The 18,033-nt window shown below is 47.4% G+C and overlaps 1 protein-coding gene across 1 annotated transcript in view; it reads left to right on the forward strand.

Annotated features, from left to right (window-relative positions):
• LOC115132061 (agrin) overlaps positions 1–18,033 on the forward strand; it is a 291,320-nt gene that overhangs the window by 238,645 nt on the left and 34,642 nt on the right. The window contains 10 exon segments of the mRNA XM_029664281.2: positions 1,198–1,340; positions 3,689–3,794; positions 6,911–7,030; positions 7,481–7,645; positions 9,522–9,665; positions 10,845–10,969; positions 11,350–11,455; positions 15,817–16,044; positions 16,047–16,235; positions 17,829–17,954. Of these exon segments, the coding sequence (XP_029520141.2) occupies positions 1,198–1,340; positions 3,689–3,794; positions 6,911–7,030; positions 7,481–7,645; positions 9,522–9,665; positions 10,845–10,969; positions 11,350–11,455; positions 15,817–16,044; positions 16,047–16,235; positions 17,829–17,954 (1,452 nt within the window).

Here is an 18,033-nt window from a genome sequence, read left to right on the forward strand (position 1 = left end):
ATTATTATTCGTTTTTTTTTTATTAATGTTGTATAAGATTGCATTATAACTGGTCTGGATAATATCATCAGGAGAGAATTTACATCATAATTGGGTACTTTTTAAGATAAAGAGATTTGATACTAATGAACATGACTTTATCTCATACTTGACCATTTTCCTCTGTCCGCATGTGGACTACTGCCTCTCTGTCTCCTGCTCTCTCTCTCTCTCTTTTGGTCTCGCTCCTTCTCTGTCTCCCTCTCCCCCATTCCTTCTCCCTCTCTCTCCTCTCCCCAAGAGTCTTGCAAGTGTAACAAGTGAACTGTCAGAACATTAAAAGGGATCTGTCATTCTCCATGGTCAAACTCCTTCTCATTTTGTTTATTTTAAATAAATCATTGCAGTCAAGCTGGATGTGTCCACTCTTATTTCCATCTCATTCTTTTCCCCCCCATTATCTTGTGAGTTCTATCTGTATGTATATCTTTATGTAGTTTGTATTCCAAAATGTTTTTTCAATGTGTCAGCTTTATAAGTCTCCGATCCTCGGAAATAATAATGGCTTGTCGTTTGTCCTTTGAACTCTCTTGTAACTCTCTCTGGAGAGCTATTTTCAAAAACCTCTTTGATCCAGTGAAGTGTACCGTTTTAAAATAAATCGAAAGTTTACCTTTCACAGTCGCAGGTACAAAAAGTGTCTGAACTACTTTTTTTGCCGAAGTCTGGAGTGGATTGATAATTGGATTTTATGGAACACCGTATAATTAGAGGCTTCCTCCTATCAGGAAATCTGTGTCAATGAAACAGGCTCTCACATGGATTCCCCCGCATTGATTCCCCCTCGCAGGGATGCAAGGGGTAATATTTCCCTCCTCCCACTATCCTCAGCTTTAATTGAAATGTAAAGGATGCCTCACTGATGGCACTGCAATGTTGTGCCTAATTTATTTTGTCAATCTCTGGTCCTCTCCATGGTTGGTCATTATCTTGTACTTCCAGCAGCGCCTTTGGTTCTATCTCAGCGTCAACGTGAAGGACATTTTAATATCCTAAAGGTGGCATACTCTGAATATATAAACACTCTGCCAAGAACTCAGATTTCATTTTTATGGGGGACGACAAAGATGTGTGTATCGAAATGTTAAGTTTTCTTATGTGTGTCTGTGCTGGGCCGATAATAATTTAAAATATGATCTCTGTGTGTGGTCTCTGCAGAGTGTGGTTCAGGAGGATCGGGGTCAGGTATTGAGAGCTGCGAACAGGACAGGTGTCGTACATTTGGAGGATCGTGGGACGAGGACGCAGAGGACGACCGCTGTGTCTGTGACTTCGACTGCCATCGCGTGCCTCGCAACCCGGTAAGCCTTATCCTCCATAAGTTAGCCCTCCACAAACAACCACAAACCTGTATGTGGTTTTTACTGCAATAGAGGTGGTTTTCAGTTTCACACAAGTCTAGGTAATTCCTAGGTAATGAATGCATGACATCTGACATTTACATTCAAAGTCAATGTTTGTGCAATAACATTTTCAGACTGAGATTGAACTTTCAATGTTACGTAGTTTGAAAAGGATTGGTGTACTTAGAGTAACTTTGAAATTAAATCACACGCTCATACATTCCAGCATTCATTTGAGTACATTTACATTTTACATTTAAGTCATTTAGCAGACGCTCTTATCCAGAGCGACTTACAAATTGGTGCGTTCACCTTAAGACATCCAGTGGAACAGCCACTTTACAATAGTGCATCTAAATCTTTCAAGGGGGGTGAGAAGGATTACTTTATCCTATCCTAGGTATTCCTGAAAGAGGTGGGGTTTCAGGTGTCTCCGGAAGGTGGTGATTGACTCCGCTGTCCTGGCGTCGTGAGGGAGTTTGTTCCAGCATTGGGGGGCCAGAGCAGCGAACAGTTTTGACTGGGCTGCGCGGGAACTGTACTTCCTCAGTGGTAGGGAGGCGAGCAGGCCAGAGGTGGATGAACGCAGTGCCCTTGTTTGGGTGTAGGGCCTGATCAGAGCCTGGAGGTACTGAGGTGCCGTTCCCCTCACAGCTCCGTAAGCAAGCACCATGGTCTTGTAGCGGATGCGAGCTTCAACTGGAAGCCAGTGGAGAGAGTGGAGGAGCGGGGTGACGTGAGAGAACTTGGGAAGGTTGAACACCAGACGGGCTGCGGCGTTCTGGATGAGTTGTAGGGGTTTAATGGCACAGGCAGGGAGCCCAGCCAACAGCGAGTTGCAGTAATCCAGACGGGAGATGACAAGTGCCTGGATTTGGACCTGCGCCGCTTCCTGTGTGAGGCAGGGTCGTACTCTGCGGATGTTGTAGAGCATGAACCTACAAGAACGGGCCACCGCCTTGATGTTAGTTGAGAACAACAGGGTGTTGTCCAGGATCACGCCAAGGTTCTTAGCGCTCTGGGAGGAGGACACAATGGAGTTGTCAACCGTGATGGCGAGATCATGGAACGGGCAGTCCTTCCCCGGGAGGAAGAGCAGCTCCATCTTGCCGAGGTTCAGCTTGAGGTGGTGATCCGTCATCCACACTGATATGTCTGCCAGACATGCAGAGATGCGATTCGCCACCTGGTCATCAGAAGGGGGAAAGGAGAAGATTAATTGTGTGTCGTCTGCATAGCAATGATAGGAGAGACCATGTGAGGTTATGACAGAGCCAAGTGACTTGGTGTATAGCGAGAATAGGAGAGGGCCTAGAACAGAGCCCTGGGGGACGCCAGTGGTGAGAGCGCGTGGTGAGGAGACAGATTCTCGCCACGCCACCTGGTAGGAGCGACCTGTCAGGTAGGACGCAATCAAGCGTGGGCCGCGCCGGAGATGCCCAACTCGGAGAGGGTGGAGAGGAGGATCTGATGGTTCACAGTATCGAAGGCAGCCGATAGGTCTAGAAGGATGAGAGCAGAGGAGAGAGAGTTAGCTTTAGCAGTGCGGAGGGCCTCCGTGATACAGAGAAGAGCAGTCTCAGTTGAATGACTAGTCTTGAAACCTGACTGATTTGGATCAAGAAGGTCATTCTGAGAGAGATAGCGGGAGAGCTGGCCAAGGACGGCACGTTCAAGAGTTTTGGAGAGAAAAGAAAGAAGGGATACTGGTCTGTAGTTGTTGACATCGGAGGGATCGAGTGTAGGTTTTTTCAGAAGGGGTGCAACTCTCGCTCTCTTGAAGACAGAAGGGACGTAGCCAGCGGTCAGGGATGAGTTGATGAGCGAGGTGAGGTAAGGGAGAAGGTCTCCGGAAATGGTCTGGAGAAGAGAGGAGGGAATAGGGTCAAGCGGACAGGTTGTTGGGTGGCCGGCCGTCACAAGACGCGAGATTTCATCTGGAGAGAGAGGGGAGAAAGAGGTCAGAGCACAGGGTAGGGCAGTGTGAGCAGAACCAGCGGTGTCGTTTGACTTAGCAAACGAGGATCGGATGTCGTCGACCTTCTTTTCAAAATGGTTGACGAAGTCATCTGCAGAGAGGGAGGGGGGGGGGGAGGAGGATTCAGGAGGGAGGAGAAGGTGGCAAAGAGCTTCCTAGGGTTAGAGGCAGATGCTTGGACTTTAGAGTGGTAGAAAGTGGCTTTAGCAGCAGAGACAGAAGAGGAAAATGTAGAGAGGAGGGAGTGAAAGGATGCCAGGTCCGCAGGGAGGCGAGTTTTCCTCCATTTCCGCTCGGCTGCCCGGAGTATGACTATGATTCTCCTCAGGTGTGTGGCTCAAATGGGAAGACCTACAGCAACGAGTGTGAAATGAAGAAGGCTAGGTGTGAAAAGCAAGAGCACCTGCTGATCCAGAATCAGGGACCCTGTACAGGTGAGCAGCCTGAACACCCCACCATAACTGATCTAACATCAGCCAGAGTAATAACCCATCTCGTACTTAATTCACCCAGCTTAGTACTTTGTTATAAAGCAACGGCTAGAAATCCTGTTGTTTCTTCTGAACACCACTTTGGTTGGTACAGTAGCCTATCGAATACAGCGCCAAAGCTGGCTAGCGAGAGCTTCCCTCCCCCGATTGGATACCTACATAAGGTGCCTTCGGAAACGATTTAATGTAGACCCCTTGACTTTTTCCACATTCTGTTAGGTTACAGCCTTATTCTAATATGGATTAAATTGTTGTTTTTTTACTCATCAATCTACACACAATACCCCATAATGACAAAGCAAAAACAGGTTTTTAGACATTTTTGCTCATTTATAAATATTAAAAAATATTGTATTTACGTAAGTATTCAGATCCTTTACTTTGTTGAAGCACCTTTGGCAGCGATTACAGCCTTGTGTCTTCTTGGGTATGACGTTACAAGCTTGTCACACCTGTATTTGTGGAGTTTCTCTCATCTTCTCTGCAGATCCAAACAAGCTCTGTCAGGTTGTACGAGGAGCGTTGCTGCACAGCTATTTTCATTTCTCTCTAGAGATGTTCGATCAGGTTCACATCCAGGCTCTGGCTGGGCCACTCAAGCACATTCAGAGACTTGTCCCGAAGCCACTCCTGTCTTGGCTGTGTGCTTAGGGTCATTGTCTTTTTGGAAGGTTAACCTTCGCCCCAGTCTGAGGTCCTGATGGAGGCCACTGTGTTTTAGGGGATCGTAAAAGGTGCATAAATGTTTTGGTAACCTTACCCAAATCTGCGCCTCGATATAATCCTGTCTCTGAGCCCTACGGACAATTAATTCGACCTTATGGCTTGATTTTTGCTCTGACATGAACTGTCAACTGTGGGAACTTATATAGACAGGTGTGTGCCTTTCCAAATTATGTCCAATCAATTGAATTTACCACAGGTGGACGCCAATCAAGTTGTAGAAACATCTCAAGGATGATCAATGGAAACAGGATGAACCTGAGCTCAATTTCAAGTCTCATAGCTAAGGGTCTGAACTTATATAAGTATATATATATATAGAATATATAGAATATTTCTGTTTTTGTTTTTAATACATTTGCAAAAATTTCAAAAAACCTGTTTTCGCTTTGTCAGTATGTAGATTGCAGAGGAAATTCTCTCTGGACTGCCACCACAGATGCTAGGCAAAAGTAGGGAAGCCTTGTTCTACGTCTTGCTCTACATTCTAAGTCCCTGCCTTGGCAGTGTAAACCATCATCTCTCTGTAGTAGGCCAGAGCGAAGCAAAGGGCAGATAAGATATTCTGTGTGATCACTGCAGCCTGTTTGATTCCCTGCGGCCCTAAAAAGAGCAAGGGAGCAAACGAAAGAGAGAGAGATAGAGAGAACTCTCCGCCCCGGTTTCACACTCACATTCCTGTAAAGTCGTCCTTCCTAAGCTGGCCACTTTGGGGCGCTTTCTGTCACGCTTCTTCACCATCCGCAGAGAATCAATCCCTTTTTTCTTGTGAAGTGCTATTGGTGTACGTGAGCTCTGGGCCCTCTTCTTTTCCCAAAAAGCTCAGATCAATTGGAATCTCATTGGGCCTTTCTTCATTAGCTATGCATGGAGGAACGTGTCTTTGACCACGGTTTGACCTCCAAGCCTTAAAACTCAAGGGAGCTCCTGACTTCTTTAACTTGACAAAGGGGGTTTTGAATTCAACACGACCTTGTGTTGTTGTTCTTTTACTGTCTTATGTGGTTTATAAACACCTCACGCGTTGTGTCTCTGGGAAAATGTTTCATCATGCCTGTCTGAGTTCTTTGATCTTTGACAGCTGTCTCAAAGAACTTTCAAGCTGTCCTATTTTGCATTTTTCTATCAGAAAACTGAAATCACTGACCCAGTTTTTCATGACGTCTAAAAAGATCCTGCGCTATATACCGTTGCTACATGCACGAGCACTCAACTCTCCCCTTGTAGAAATAGAAAAGGCTACACGCAGCACATAGCCCAGGCAGCAGCAGACCTTGAGATAGAGAGACAGAGTAATAATCGCACATCAGAGAGAGCTGTATTGTGCCAGACAATGGTCACTGTAGAGGGAAAACCAATAGGTTGAAGAACATATGAAATTAAAAGTTCTCTCTTGTCCTAATAGGCTCAGAACAGATAGTAGTGGGAGCGCTGAAAAAGTGGCAAGTTAATGAACTGTGTCCAAAGCTCATCGCTGGAGTGGAAAAGCACTGGAAAAAGAGAGAGCAAGTCATCACCATTAGGCTTCGGCTCATATCCACACCAGTAACAGTGTGATTTATGGGCCGGTATCTGAAGCCTCCAAACTCCAAATGAGGAACACAAGAGAGGAAGAAGGAAAGAGAGAGCGAGGGGGAGAGTTCTTCCTCCCAACTCTACCACTAGCGGCCATTTTGATCCAAGGCCTGAAGAGAGTTTAAGCAATAATATATTGCCTTGGCCGTTGAACAACACCCCCCCCCCCCCTTTTCCTTCTATCCTTCCATACCTCTCTCGTTTCACTTATACACAAGTGCGCTGTTGGGGGAGATATTTGTTTGGGGTATGTTGTATACGGTTTTCGAGCTGTCACGTTGCGGTGGATTCTGCCGCTCCCACAGACAAAACAACTACACACATACACTCACAGATTGGCCCAGTCCATCAAATTCAGCTGCAGACTCGTTTTTTTATGCTTGTGCGAGCTTGTAGCGACGCTGTGTCGCGCTCTGCAATTTCACAAGAGAACAAATGAAGAGAATAGGCCTCCTAGGAAGAGGCAAATGTCAGCTGTTGCAAATCCACTAGGAACACCATTGTTTGTTTTCACTGCACTGGAGGTAATGGCATAATTCTCCCTCTGATTTTGAGCCATTGTCAGGACTGGGAAAATTAAATTGTTATCTGGAAGCCAGATGCCAGCTTCTTCACCCCTGGCCCGCCAGGGAAAACTCATTGTTCACTAGAAGTTGCATGTTGTTCAGAGATTGTGTCTTCTAATTCCTTTTAAAAGAGCCTTCTGTCACTCTGAAAAGTTTTTTTTTTCTCCTTTCTTGTTTGTTGCGTCCCCTCATCAGCGATTTCGGCCACCTCTCCGACAAAGCTGCCAGCGCAGGAACACTGCAGTCTGTCAGTCTATGGCTGTTGCCGTGACAACAAGACGGCGGCCCTTGGTGTGGGACTTGCCGGATGCCCCAGTAAGTGTGCCGACCCCTCACGTGGCATCCGACCTCTCACCTCTGACACCTTGTATTACATCCATCACTATGGTATTAACTTATTGACCAGATGCTCACAATCAGCCTAGCATACAATTCTTTAAAAGGAAAACCTGTATATAAAGTGATATCTAAAGGTATGGACACAGATTCAAGTCTAGGTCTGGGCGGGGTTTCCTAGAAGTATCATAGCACTGAGATTACCTTTCTTTCGTACGTTTAGTTTCAATGGAAATAAGATTATATAAGTGCTACGATAGGCTGATTGTGAGCATCTGGTCGATAAGTTAATACCATTGTGATGGATATAATACAAGGGGTCAGAGGTGAGCCTGGACACAGTCTGCTGATGCTTTGATGTTGTAGCTGTGCATAATGATCTAATTAATTCAGTCATTCAATCAGTCATGTCATTGGTGTGTCCCCCAGGTACATGCCAGTGTAACCCGTACGGCTCCTACAAGGGGACTTGTGACCCGGGCAGCGGCCAATGCTCCTGTAAGCCCGGCGTCGGGGGACAGAAGTGCGACCGCTGCGATCCAAGCTTCTGGAACTTCCGCGGCATCGTCACAGAGAACTTGAGCGGCTGCACACGTAAGAGACCCTCTTCGTCTTGTCTCTTTCTCCATCTCGTTTCTTCTCATCAACTGTCCTTACGTAGGAAACAGAAGAGTTATGGTCTTGTATAGCAGAGTTAGTAGACCATGACGCTTGCAACTCATAGGTTTCCCGCTGGAGCCGGTAGTACGAAAATGTATGCATGCAATACTGTAAGCCGCTTAGGGTTAAAGTATCTGCTTGATGGCTTATACTATATGGAGACATTGACTCGATTCCTTTGTGTGTGTGTGTGTGTGTGTGCGCGCATAATCCTTTTTGATGGTGACTACTTGTGAAAAGAGTATTTGGCAATACAGTATGAGATCCTCAGAGCTTTTCAGTCATCAGCAGGAACTATCTACCTGTCTCCACTGTGGCCTTACCTGTGAGGTTTACACCTGAGGTATATATGAACTGGAGACAGCATTCAAGATGGCCGACCATTGTTTTCAACGTAATCCACTCACGTTCGCATACACCATTTGGTGGTGGTTGCCATCTGCTTTACAGAGCCGATAATGGCTACACACTAGAACTCAGTGCACGTTGGAAGCAGCACGAGCAGCGACGGCATCATCACGTCATCCACAAACATCACAAATATTGGATGACTATAAAATGTTAATATCTTCGGCTGTGAGTGACGGAAAAACAATTGGCCTCGAAGACGATTACTTGAATTATTCAATTGATATTTTTGGCACAAAGGTGATAACTAAAGTGTCTTTTTAGGAATTTTAAAATGGGACTTTTCTATAAACCCTTTTCCAGGACACGACACTGACGTCACGCACAGATGCGCGCGACTCTGGGTGGCAGTAAGAAAGACATTGCCATCTGTGCCCATTCAACATTTAGATACATTTACATTTTTTTAAACTTCTAAACAAAATCACTTTTTGGGGTTCTCGTATGCTTACAATGATGTTTTGATTCTTGTTTGAACACACACTTAGATAGCATTTGGTTGTGATCTTTGCAAAATAATGATTTTGGATGCAGCAGTTAGTTGTTCACTAGATTGCTAACTCTCATTAATATAGGCTCTAGCAAAAGCTAGCCAAAGAGCCATTTTACTGGTTGAAGTGTTTTTGAAGTGTAATGCAGTTGATTTGCCATGATGACACAAACATTATATTAAGCAGGACATTCATACGAGCCCTACAATCCAATTATAATCCAAAAGTAGTGTGAAATGCACTCATGCGGCAATGTTTGTGAACACAGAAAGGGGTCTATGGGGCCGTCTATAAAAATGGTCCTTTTGGGCTTGTCTTCAGCTAAACTGCAGTACCAAAAGTGCCCTTTGAGCACATGGGAAAGCGTGCTTCCTGACTGCAACACTGGTCCCCCGAGGCTTACTCACGGACAAGCAAACAGTACACACATCAGTGCAGAGTTCAGCAGGAGGAAAAAGATTGATTCCAGGAACATGATGGGTTTTGATGTTGTCCCTTGCGGGCTGGTGGCTCTCTGTGATCTTGTTGGCCCATCTACCCTCTCCCATCTTGCCCCAGGGTTGTCTGGCTGGCCTCGGCCTGAACTATCTCTGACCCCAGCCCCCGAACAAGATTTACATCAACCAAGGGGTCACTTCTGAGGTGGCCTGTATGTGTGTGTGTGTGTTTGTTTGTGTGTGTGTTTGTGTGTATGTTTGAAAGAGAGTGTGTGTGTATTCCTGAACTAAAAAGCATAATGGAGAATCAGAATCTTGGAGAGTGTTAGGGATAGACTAGGTGGGTAGTCTTTCGTTATGATGAACATATGGGGTTTTATTCACTGTATTTTATGCATCCCATTCTCTCCATCCCTTTCTTCTCCCTAATCATTTCTCTCTTTCTATCTCTCTTTCTCACCCTCTGTATTCCAGCGTGTAACTGCGACGCGGTGGGCTCGGTGAGAGACGACTGCGAGCAAATGTCAGGCCTGTGCTCCTGCAAGACGGGAGTGAAGGGCATGAAGTGCAACGTGTGCCCCGACGGCAGCAAGATGGGTATGAGCGGCTGCGACACAGGTAAGGTGGAGCCCCCGCTTACTGACACGTGCCACCTGCTGACTCGCCGCGCCATCGATGAAGCGTGGCGAGCGTCTAGTCCCTGTCACTCCTCTCGTCCATGGGGCGGCCTTGCAGCAGCCTATTTATGAACTCAATGTTTTTTTTTGTCCAAGCCACGTTTTTTTTAGCAGCATTTTGAAGTAGCAGAAACGGTAGAAGCAACTGCAGTAAAATAGCTGTCGTTGTTCATGGTGTTATCTGAAGGAAAAACAAATCCGAATGGGAAATATCAATTTAAGCACTTATATTTTGGCTATTTATCCAGTCATTTGTCATTGTAAAATAAGAATTTATTCTTAACCTTAGCCCACTATCAGTAGTTTCCCTCGCCCTCTTCCATTCTAATTTAGCCCAATGACACACACAACTCCAGTTGGTGGAGAGGGAAGGTGAGCGCCTGCTGTGCCGACCTGGCACTGTCTCATTAAGACCCACCGTCAGCTATCGACAGGAAGTCAAGTGCTTAATGAAGTCAATAGTCCCAGCCCAGCAGTGGTGCTCTGTGGCGTACCGGCAGATGAAAAAAGGGGGGCGTGGTAATGGAACGGGTACATGAAAACCAAGAGGAGGTGCTCCGCACGGCTGTTATGTCAGCACAGAGAGGGTAGCATGGGTAGCATGCTATGGGTAGCATGGGTAGCATCATGGGTAGCATTCTTGGCCCAAGCCCCTGCTGCTGCTGGTGATGCTGCTGCTGATGCAACCCAGTGGCGATATGTGTCAACGCTTCTAACAGGTTCCTTGGTGAAAGTACTGGAGATCAGTGCTGATTAGACGCCCAGCCAAAACAAGACAATGAGATCAAATCCTTCTTTTATTATTGCTTGAAAAGAGTCCACATATTTACTTTATATGAAAGACACATCATTAATAGAATCTGTATGGAAAAAGCATAACTGATCATTCATCTGCATAACCTACCCGTGTTTATATATGTGGAAGTAGTGCTGTGCATATCAAATATGATGACAATTATCAACTAGGATAAAAGGACAGTTAAGAGCGCCAAGCACACATGCTAATGTGAGCATCATGATTAGGACCAGGAATAGCCTATTAGAGTGAACGGCCAGGGATGCCATAGCTGCCTATCTATTGTCCCCATGAGTTGATTTCAACCCCTCATTCCCATCTCAGGTGCCGATGCCCCAACTTCATGTGATGAGCTGGACTGCAAGTTTGGCGCGTTGTGTGACGAGGTCAATGGTCAAGCCCACTGCGAATGTCCCTCTCCCGACTGTGACGAGAAGAACAAGACCAAGGTGCGCCTCTACATTCTCATCTCCATGACCAATCAGTCCTCTTCTCCGTGACCAATCAGTCCTCTTCTCCATGACCAATCAATCCTCTTCTCCATGACCAATCAGTCCTCTTCTCTATGACCAATCAGTCCTCGTCTCTATGACCAATCAGTCCTCGTCTCTATGACCAATCAGTCCTCTTCTCTATGACCAATCAGTCCTCCTCTCTATGACCAATCAGTTCATACTGTCAATAGTCCTGTACAGAATCCGGACCCCAGCACCTGGAACTACCAAGCTTCAGTTCCGCATTTAGTATTGACGTTGGTTGGTGGTAGGCAATGCGAAAGTTAACAAGTCGTGATCCTATCTTCTTTTTGTCCTGGCTTTTTCCCGAGCAGGTGTGTGGCTCTGATGGGGTGACCTACGCTGACCAGTGCCAGCTGAGGACCATTGCCTGTAGGCAGGACAAGCACATCACAGTGGAACGCTTTGGCCAGTGTACAGGTGAGCCCCGTTTGTCCTCCATACATCATACTGGAGGATGTCCAACTCCTGTTGTCAGGCCCATATCAAAAGATAAAGAATAATGCCACAGGCATCGGAAGGACCAACTGTCCTCTCTCCATCTGGCTCCTTGTCAAAGACAAGGGACTAGAGGATATGGGTTGTGTCCACTTTGGGTTTGGTGCCATATTGCTTCATATTGCGTCTCTTTCACTGGTTTCAGTTTGTCTGTGGATAACCGGCATAGTTACACTTAGAAGTACATCAATTTTACTTTACACATTACTGTAGTAACCCCTTATACGGCCAGCTGTTTTAAAAACACTTTTTGAGACTGATTTCACAAGATATCACCAGGTGTTTTTATTGCAGTGTGTGTGGGCATATAGTGTAGTGTGTGTGTGGGCTCTATATGCCAATAATTAGCAGTAAAGCACAAGGTTTCTGTTGGCCACCGGTTGTGGAAATAACAAACAGCTGGCTTGTCGTCACATACCTGTGAGCGCACGCGATGACAGCTGAGTCTCTTTACCCATTATCCTCCCTGCTTGGGATTGCGGTGTCACTGCGAGTGAAATCAACACCGTGGCTGACAGAGAGGAGAGAGAGAAGAGGGAAAACAAAGTCTTGGGAGAGAAATGAGGTGCTCCCCTGTAGATAGAGATGCTGCTGTTTGGATGGAGCCTGAGCCACAGATTCCCCAGAAAGGAGTGACATTTCACTGTTTCATACCCTGCAACCCTGTGCGGATTAGGGAGGTTTAGCTCCCAAAACCTCTGTGGGGAATCCTTCGATCTCTGTCGCATCTTTTAGCTGGATGGAGTGCACCACTGCACTGAGTGGTATGGTGTGCACTGGGACAAACGCCAAGGATGTGGCTTTCATGTACGATGGACGTGTTGAGCCTCGCACCAACAAGCGTCACAGCAGGGCCCGCGGGGACAGCATGGCACTGGGAAGGTGCTGGCAGGCGGGCACAGGAAGGTTGGCCATGGGCCAGCATCAGGTGCCTAGCATCTCGCACAGGAAAACGTTTGCTCACCTCATCGCTTGTACCCACTGATCAGACGTGCGCAAAAAACAGCAATTCAACTAATTCTCTTCCTCCCTGCTGATCTTGGTGCAGTTTGTCAGGCCTAAAGTAGGTGCATTGCTTCGGAGGCTCCACCTCAATACCCTAGCCAAGGCTTCTGAAATAGAGCTATGTGGCAGACTCATACATGCAGGTGCACAGGAGTAACATTAATTTTCTCTATAAGAGGCCAACAGCATTTTGATAGGCCCGGAGCATCTGGTGATTAGAGATTCGTTACCGGTGAAATTCACTCCCGACTCGTTCTCTGTTGCCTGGCGATGGAAAGGGAAAGGGGATACCTAGTCAGCACAATTTAACCAAACCCCTGTTAATCGGTCCCCGGGGAGCAGTTGTTGTTGGGGATGAACTGCCTTGCTCAAGGGCAGAACGGCAGATTTTTCCACCTTGCCGGCTCAGGGATTTGAACCAGCGACCTTTCAGTTACTGAATCGCTAGGCTACCTGCCGCACACATGAGACATGTAGTATGTAATTCCTTACCTAGTGTGTAGCCTTATTCGGAGGGAAAAAGAGTTGTAACAGAGAGTTGTAACTCTCTCTCTCTCTCTCTCTCTCTCTCTCTCTGAGCCTGAGGGGAAAGCCAGATGAACACGGCGGGCCTCCGACTTGTCACAGCAGTTCTTTTCATTTCTTCCCTCGGATGCGGTCGCACCATGGGTAGCAGGCTCCTCCGCCGCCCCCCCCTGTTGGGGGTTAGAGCGCAAGCTCATTTCACGTGTGACTGGGTGCAAATTAGCATTAGCAGTGCTCCACCCTCCTCGCGCCGCCGCCCCTCGTCTCCCGCTGATCTGATGCAGCTCTTAGTAAGAATTACAGAAATAACTTCAATGCTAACATCCAGCATAGGAGTACTACTGAGGGCATATGCCATTCCTACATAAACCATAGTTGAGCTACAAGCCTCCTTGGTCTGATGTAACTCTACCATCGTATTGTACGTCAGTGCTAATGGCTCCACACTGAAGCAAGGAAGCAGAAAGCACATCAAATGGCTACTGCTGTTATCTGACCCATCTCTCAGGCACTTTTGAGTCTTCTCTATACTACACAGCATTACTGCTTCTGGCTATGTTGCCCATCTCAGAGCTAGATGAAGCAATCCAAGGGAAAACCGGTGAAAGCGTGAAAGGTACAAGCCATTAAAAGATGGTATTTGAACGAATGACAAACTTCTGGCACCGATCTTGTCCAGAAGTTGGCCAGGGGCCTGGTTCTCCCATATGGTGTCTTCACCTCTACTTTTGCGGCAATTTGACAGTGAACACAAGCATATGGCATCTTCAGTTTTCTGCCTGAATGTTAGTCAGGGTTCTCTTGTCTTAAACAGGGGCGGAGGGGGAGAAAGAGAACGCGAAAGAGACCGAGACAGGAACAGAGGAAATAAGTCGAACAAGTTAAGAAGAAGTGACGAGGGAAAGTATGAGGAGAGAGAAAGAGAGAGAGAAAAGACTAATTAATCTGGGAATCTGGGAAATCAATCCTCCCATTTTCCCAGATTAATTTGTCTTTTCTCTCTCTCTCTCTCTCTCCTCATACTTTCCCTCGTCACTTCTTCTTAACTTGTTTGACTTATTTCCTCTGTTCCTGTCTCGGTCTCTTTCGTGTTCTCTTTCTCCCCCTCCGCCCCTGTTTTTCTCCCTCTTCCATTTCCTCTCGACATTCCAATATCAGATTCCTCCTCCCCACTGATCATGGCAGACACTGCAAACAATCTTAATAACCGCCTTTCAAAGATAACTACATAGTCCAGACAAGTGAAGATGACAATGATTTTTCTCCCGCCCTCCCGCCGATAAAACTGCCTGCAAATGGAGCGGTAAACCTGATTAAGGAAAGCTTCCACCGAACTGACTACTCTGCCAGTTGTTCTTCCCATCTTTCTTTCTCTCGCTTTCTCTTTTTCTTCTTTTACCCACCCATCCTGGTGCATTTCCCGCCAACGGATGCCGGTTCCCAGACACCCGCTCCCCTGGTGCCGCCAGACGCAAGGCTTGGCACATGAGTGACAGGTGTAGCCAAGAGGAAAAGCAAAAATGTGCCACCGCCTCGCTCACGGCAATAGCAATCGCTGCTGCACTCTCAGGGCTAAGCTGACATACTGTATCTCTCCAGGCTGGCTCCTCTGCCTCCTCTCCTCTGGAGCCTAGCAGGGTGGAAGATAGCGGGGTGCCTGGCTGATAATATCCAGCGCTTCGTCAAGGTATCACATTTCACACTTCACAACGTAATTGCCGATCAAATAAGAGATTATTAGTGCGCAATTAAATCCTACTCATAATGTTAGCCGAATTCAAATGAGGTTTTTCTTTCCCCCTCCACACACAATGGATGGGGTAGGAGCGTCAGTATCGTTATGCCTGGCTGGCTCGCCGTCATCCAAGCAGCTACACTTCATAGTGTCTCAATCCCCGCCAGCTCTCGACTCACCTCTCAACCTGGGGATGTTTTGTATCGGTTCTAGCCGAGAAATGTTTGTCTTTGTACCAAAGCCTTGCATGGGTAATGGCGGTCACAGCTCAATTTTTTTTTAAGCGGGTCCCTCTCTCTGCTGACGGCAGGGAAAGGGTTTCGTAGTGTTTTTTCAGATGGTGTGTGCGACTGTGTTGACAAGGCTGCCTGACGCGGCGGAGTTGACGGATGCTTGTGCGGCTGTGAGCCGAGTCTGTAGTCTTTGAAGCCAAAGTAAAATCCTGCTTTTTCTGCCCCATTTATATCAATCATTCATCACCAGAGGCCCTGGCTGTCTGTGATTAAAGCTCCACTACAGGAGGGCAACATGTGGATATGGATACATAATTCATACTCACAGACACCAACACTGGCACATATACACACTCACAAACACACACAGACACACACGCGCACGCACGCACGCCAGTGCAACTGCAGTGCAGCTTAACCCTATATAGGCCAAGTTATTCTTCTCTGTACACAAGCAGACTGCAGTGCATTTGAATTCAACAGTATGCGGTGGTGTGAAGGCCTTAGGTAAAACTCCGTTTTAGGAAGGTGTTCCTAATGTTTGGTTTACTCAGTGTATATTCCATATTGCAATGAGACTGGCTTATGCTTCCTGTATGTCGATCAGTATTGGGTGCTCAGACTGAACCATAAAGGGTACAACGTTTAAAAACATGGAGAGGGTGGGGGGTTGTAGGTGTACATGGGGGCTATAAGGCCAGAAAGAAACAAAGCATTTCCATCGTTGCTTACCCATTCATCCATTCCTTGCTTCCTCTCCTCCCCTTCCTTCCTTCCCCATGCAGAAAGCATCATAGAGCCGGCCGGCCGATCCACTCTTTACCCCCCCACCTCCCACGCCGCCGCCACCACCCCCTCCACCGCCCACGTCAGGCTCACGTCGCCGCACTACGGTGCATCACTCTCTCCCTTGGACGATGATCAAATGAAGGGGCTCCCGGCCTCTTTCGTGGAAGCCTTGCCACCCCCCATGGCCACGGAGAGCGCGCTCACCACCAACCGCCCCGTCACCACCCCCGCCACCCACCTCACTCCACCACCCCCCACCTGCCTGGCCACACCAGCCCTGGCTCCTCCCCTACCGCCTTTGAAGACTCAGGGAGCGGCGAGCCCAGCGGAGACGACCAGGTGGCGGAAGAGGAGGAGAATGAGGAAGAAGGTAGCGCCTTCGGAGTTCTGGAGGCGAGCGGAGAGGAGCCTGTTGGTAAATCAAAGCTCTTTCACTTCATTACCCATAATGCTGCTCTGCTGGAGGTCAGAGGTCTGAGTGGGAGGATAGGGTTGAATATGGGCCTCTGACCTGACTCACGGTTTGATATGTCTCATTGCTACATCATAAAACATTTAAACAGGTCACTATCTGATATTATACGACCATCATAGAGGTGTGCATTTTCAAAGTGTCCTTTGCTTTCAGTTAGGACTAATCCAGAATGTTAGGCAGAGGAATACCAGAATGCATTCTAAACCCAAGACTGTTGTCACGGTATCCTCCATTCTTTCAAAATATCAAGCTATTTTCACATTTGAAATGTTTCTCTCACCACGTAACTGATTTTGGAGAATTGGAAAACAGAAAAGCTGATGAGGTTATTGGCTTATGTCGGGGGATTGTTTCAAGCCTGAGTTGTTAGCTTGATAAGAATATCTCTTACCTTGTGATTGCTACATACTGATACGGAAACACGACTCTCTTTCTACACACTAAAATCCCTCTACCGCATTCTGGCCTTATAGCTAAACCACTCCACAATGCACCACACTTCAGAGACTGCTAGACGAACCCTTTACAATCCGTTTTTTTACCATTCCAAAGCTCTGTGACCCCTCAGTCGCCCAACAGCGTGCTGTGACACTCCTGAATTGATGGAACACAAGCCTCTGCACTTCCTCAGTCGCTTACCCCCCTTGCAGATTTATTCTCTTGTCAGCAGTGGACCGGAGTGCCCATGGCCTGTCTGCCAAGGAGACCTGGGTCTCCTGTTTGTGTGTGTGCATGTGTGTCTAAGTCTATGTGTGTGTGATTGGGGGGAGGGTTTGCGGTGGGTGGATGTTTGTTAGCCAGTTCCATGGCTCTCAGTGAAGCAATGCATAGTCTCTGAGCCATAGCACCCCCACACCCCCCACAACTTAATCGCTGTGCCCGTAAAGATGCCCCGTAGATTCTAACCTCCTCCATCCCTCCAACTCCTTTTCCACAGCCGTTTCTCCAGGGACGCAGCGGCTGTCCCGGCGGCTTCGGTTTTGCTCTCGGGGGTGACAGCGAGAGTCGTTGAAGAGACAGCCTGACGTCTTTACGACTTATTCAGTGAGCCGTGGTTCTTTGCTCGGCGATCATTTCTAATCTCGGGGTGACCGTAAAGCTGCTCCTCAGAGAACACCGAGCCCCGTAAGAGAGAAACGGTTGCAGGTCATTACCTCACGTACTGTGAGAGTAGCCACTTTACCCCGATGGAGACAGCCAGGGTACTCCTAGATTTACAGCAAAGGCAATGTTCTCTGGGACAAAGACTTGAAGATAGCCATCGCCCAATCAGTAGAAAGTTAGCGATAGCGATCGCCCAATCAGTGGAAGAGATTAGCTGTTTCTGTGGTTATTTATTTACCTGCCCTCGTCACAAAGTACTTAGTGCCATTATTACGGTCTGCACACTATTATGTAGCCACTACAGGAGGGTTCACATTATGCAGATGAGCTCCAGATGCAGCTATTTGAGGCTGAGGTTAAGAGGGCGTGATTAATTGTTATGAACCGTTGTGAAGTGTTATTAAGCATTATGAATCATCTCGTCCCCAGACCCCACAGCTGCGGCCACCACCATCCCCACGGCGGAAGATCGCTCGTCGTGTGACAACACTCCCTTCGGCTGTTGTCCCGACGGCAAGACGGCCTCCAGCAGCCCTGAGGGAGCCAATTGCCCCCGTAAGTAACCCCAAAACCTCCCTCCTTTTCTCCCCCGCTCCCCTCCCCGACCTCCCCACCCCCCTTCTTCAACTCTGTA

The sequence above is a fragment of the Oncorhynchus nerka genome, linkage group LG7 (assembly GCF_034236695.1).
Source record: "Oncorhynchus nerka isolate Pitt River linkage group LG7, Oner_Uvic_2.0, whole genome shotgun sequence".
Lineage (NCBI taxonomy): Eukaryota > Metazoa > Chordata > Actinopteri > Salmoniformes > Salmonidae > Oncorhynchus > Oncorhynchus nerka.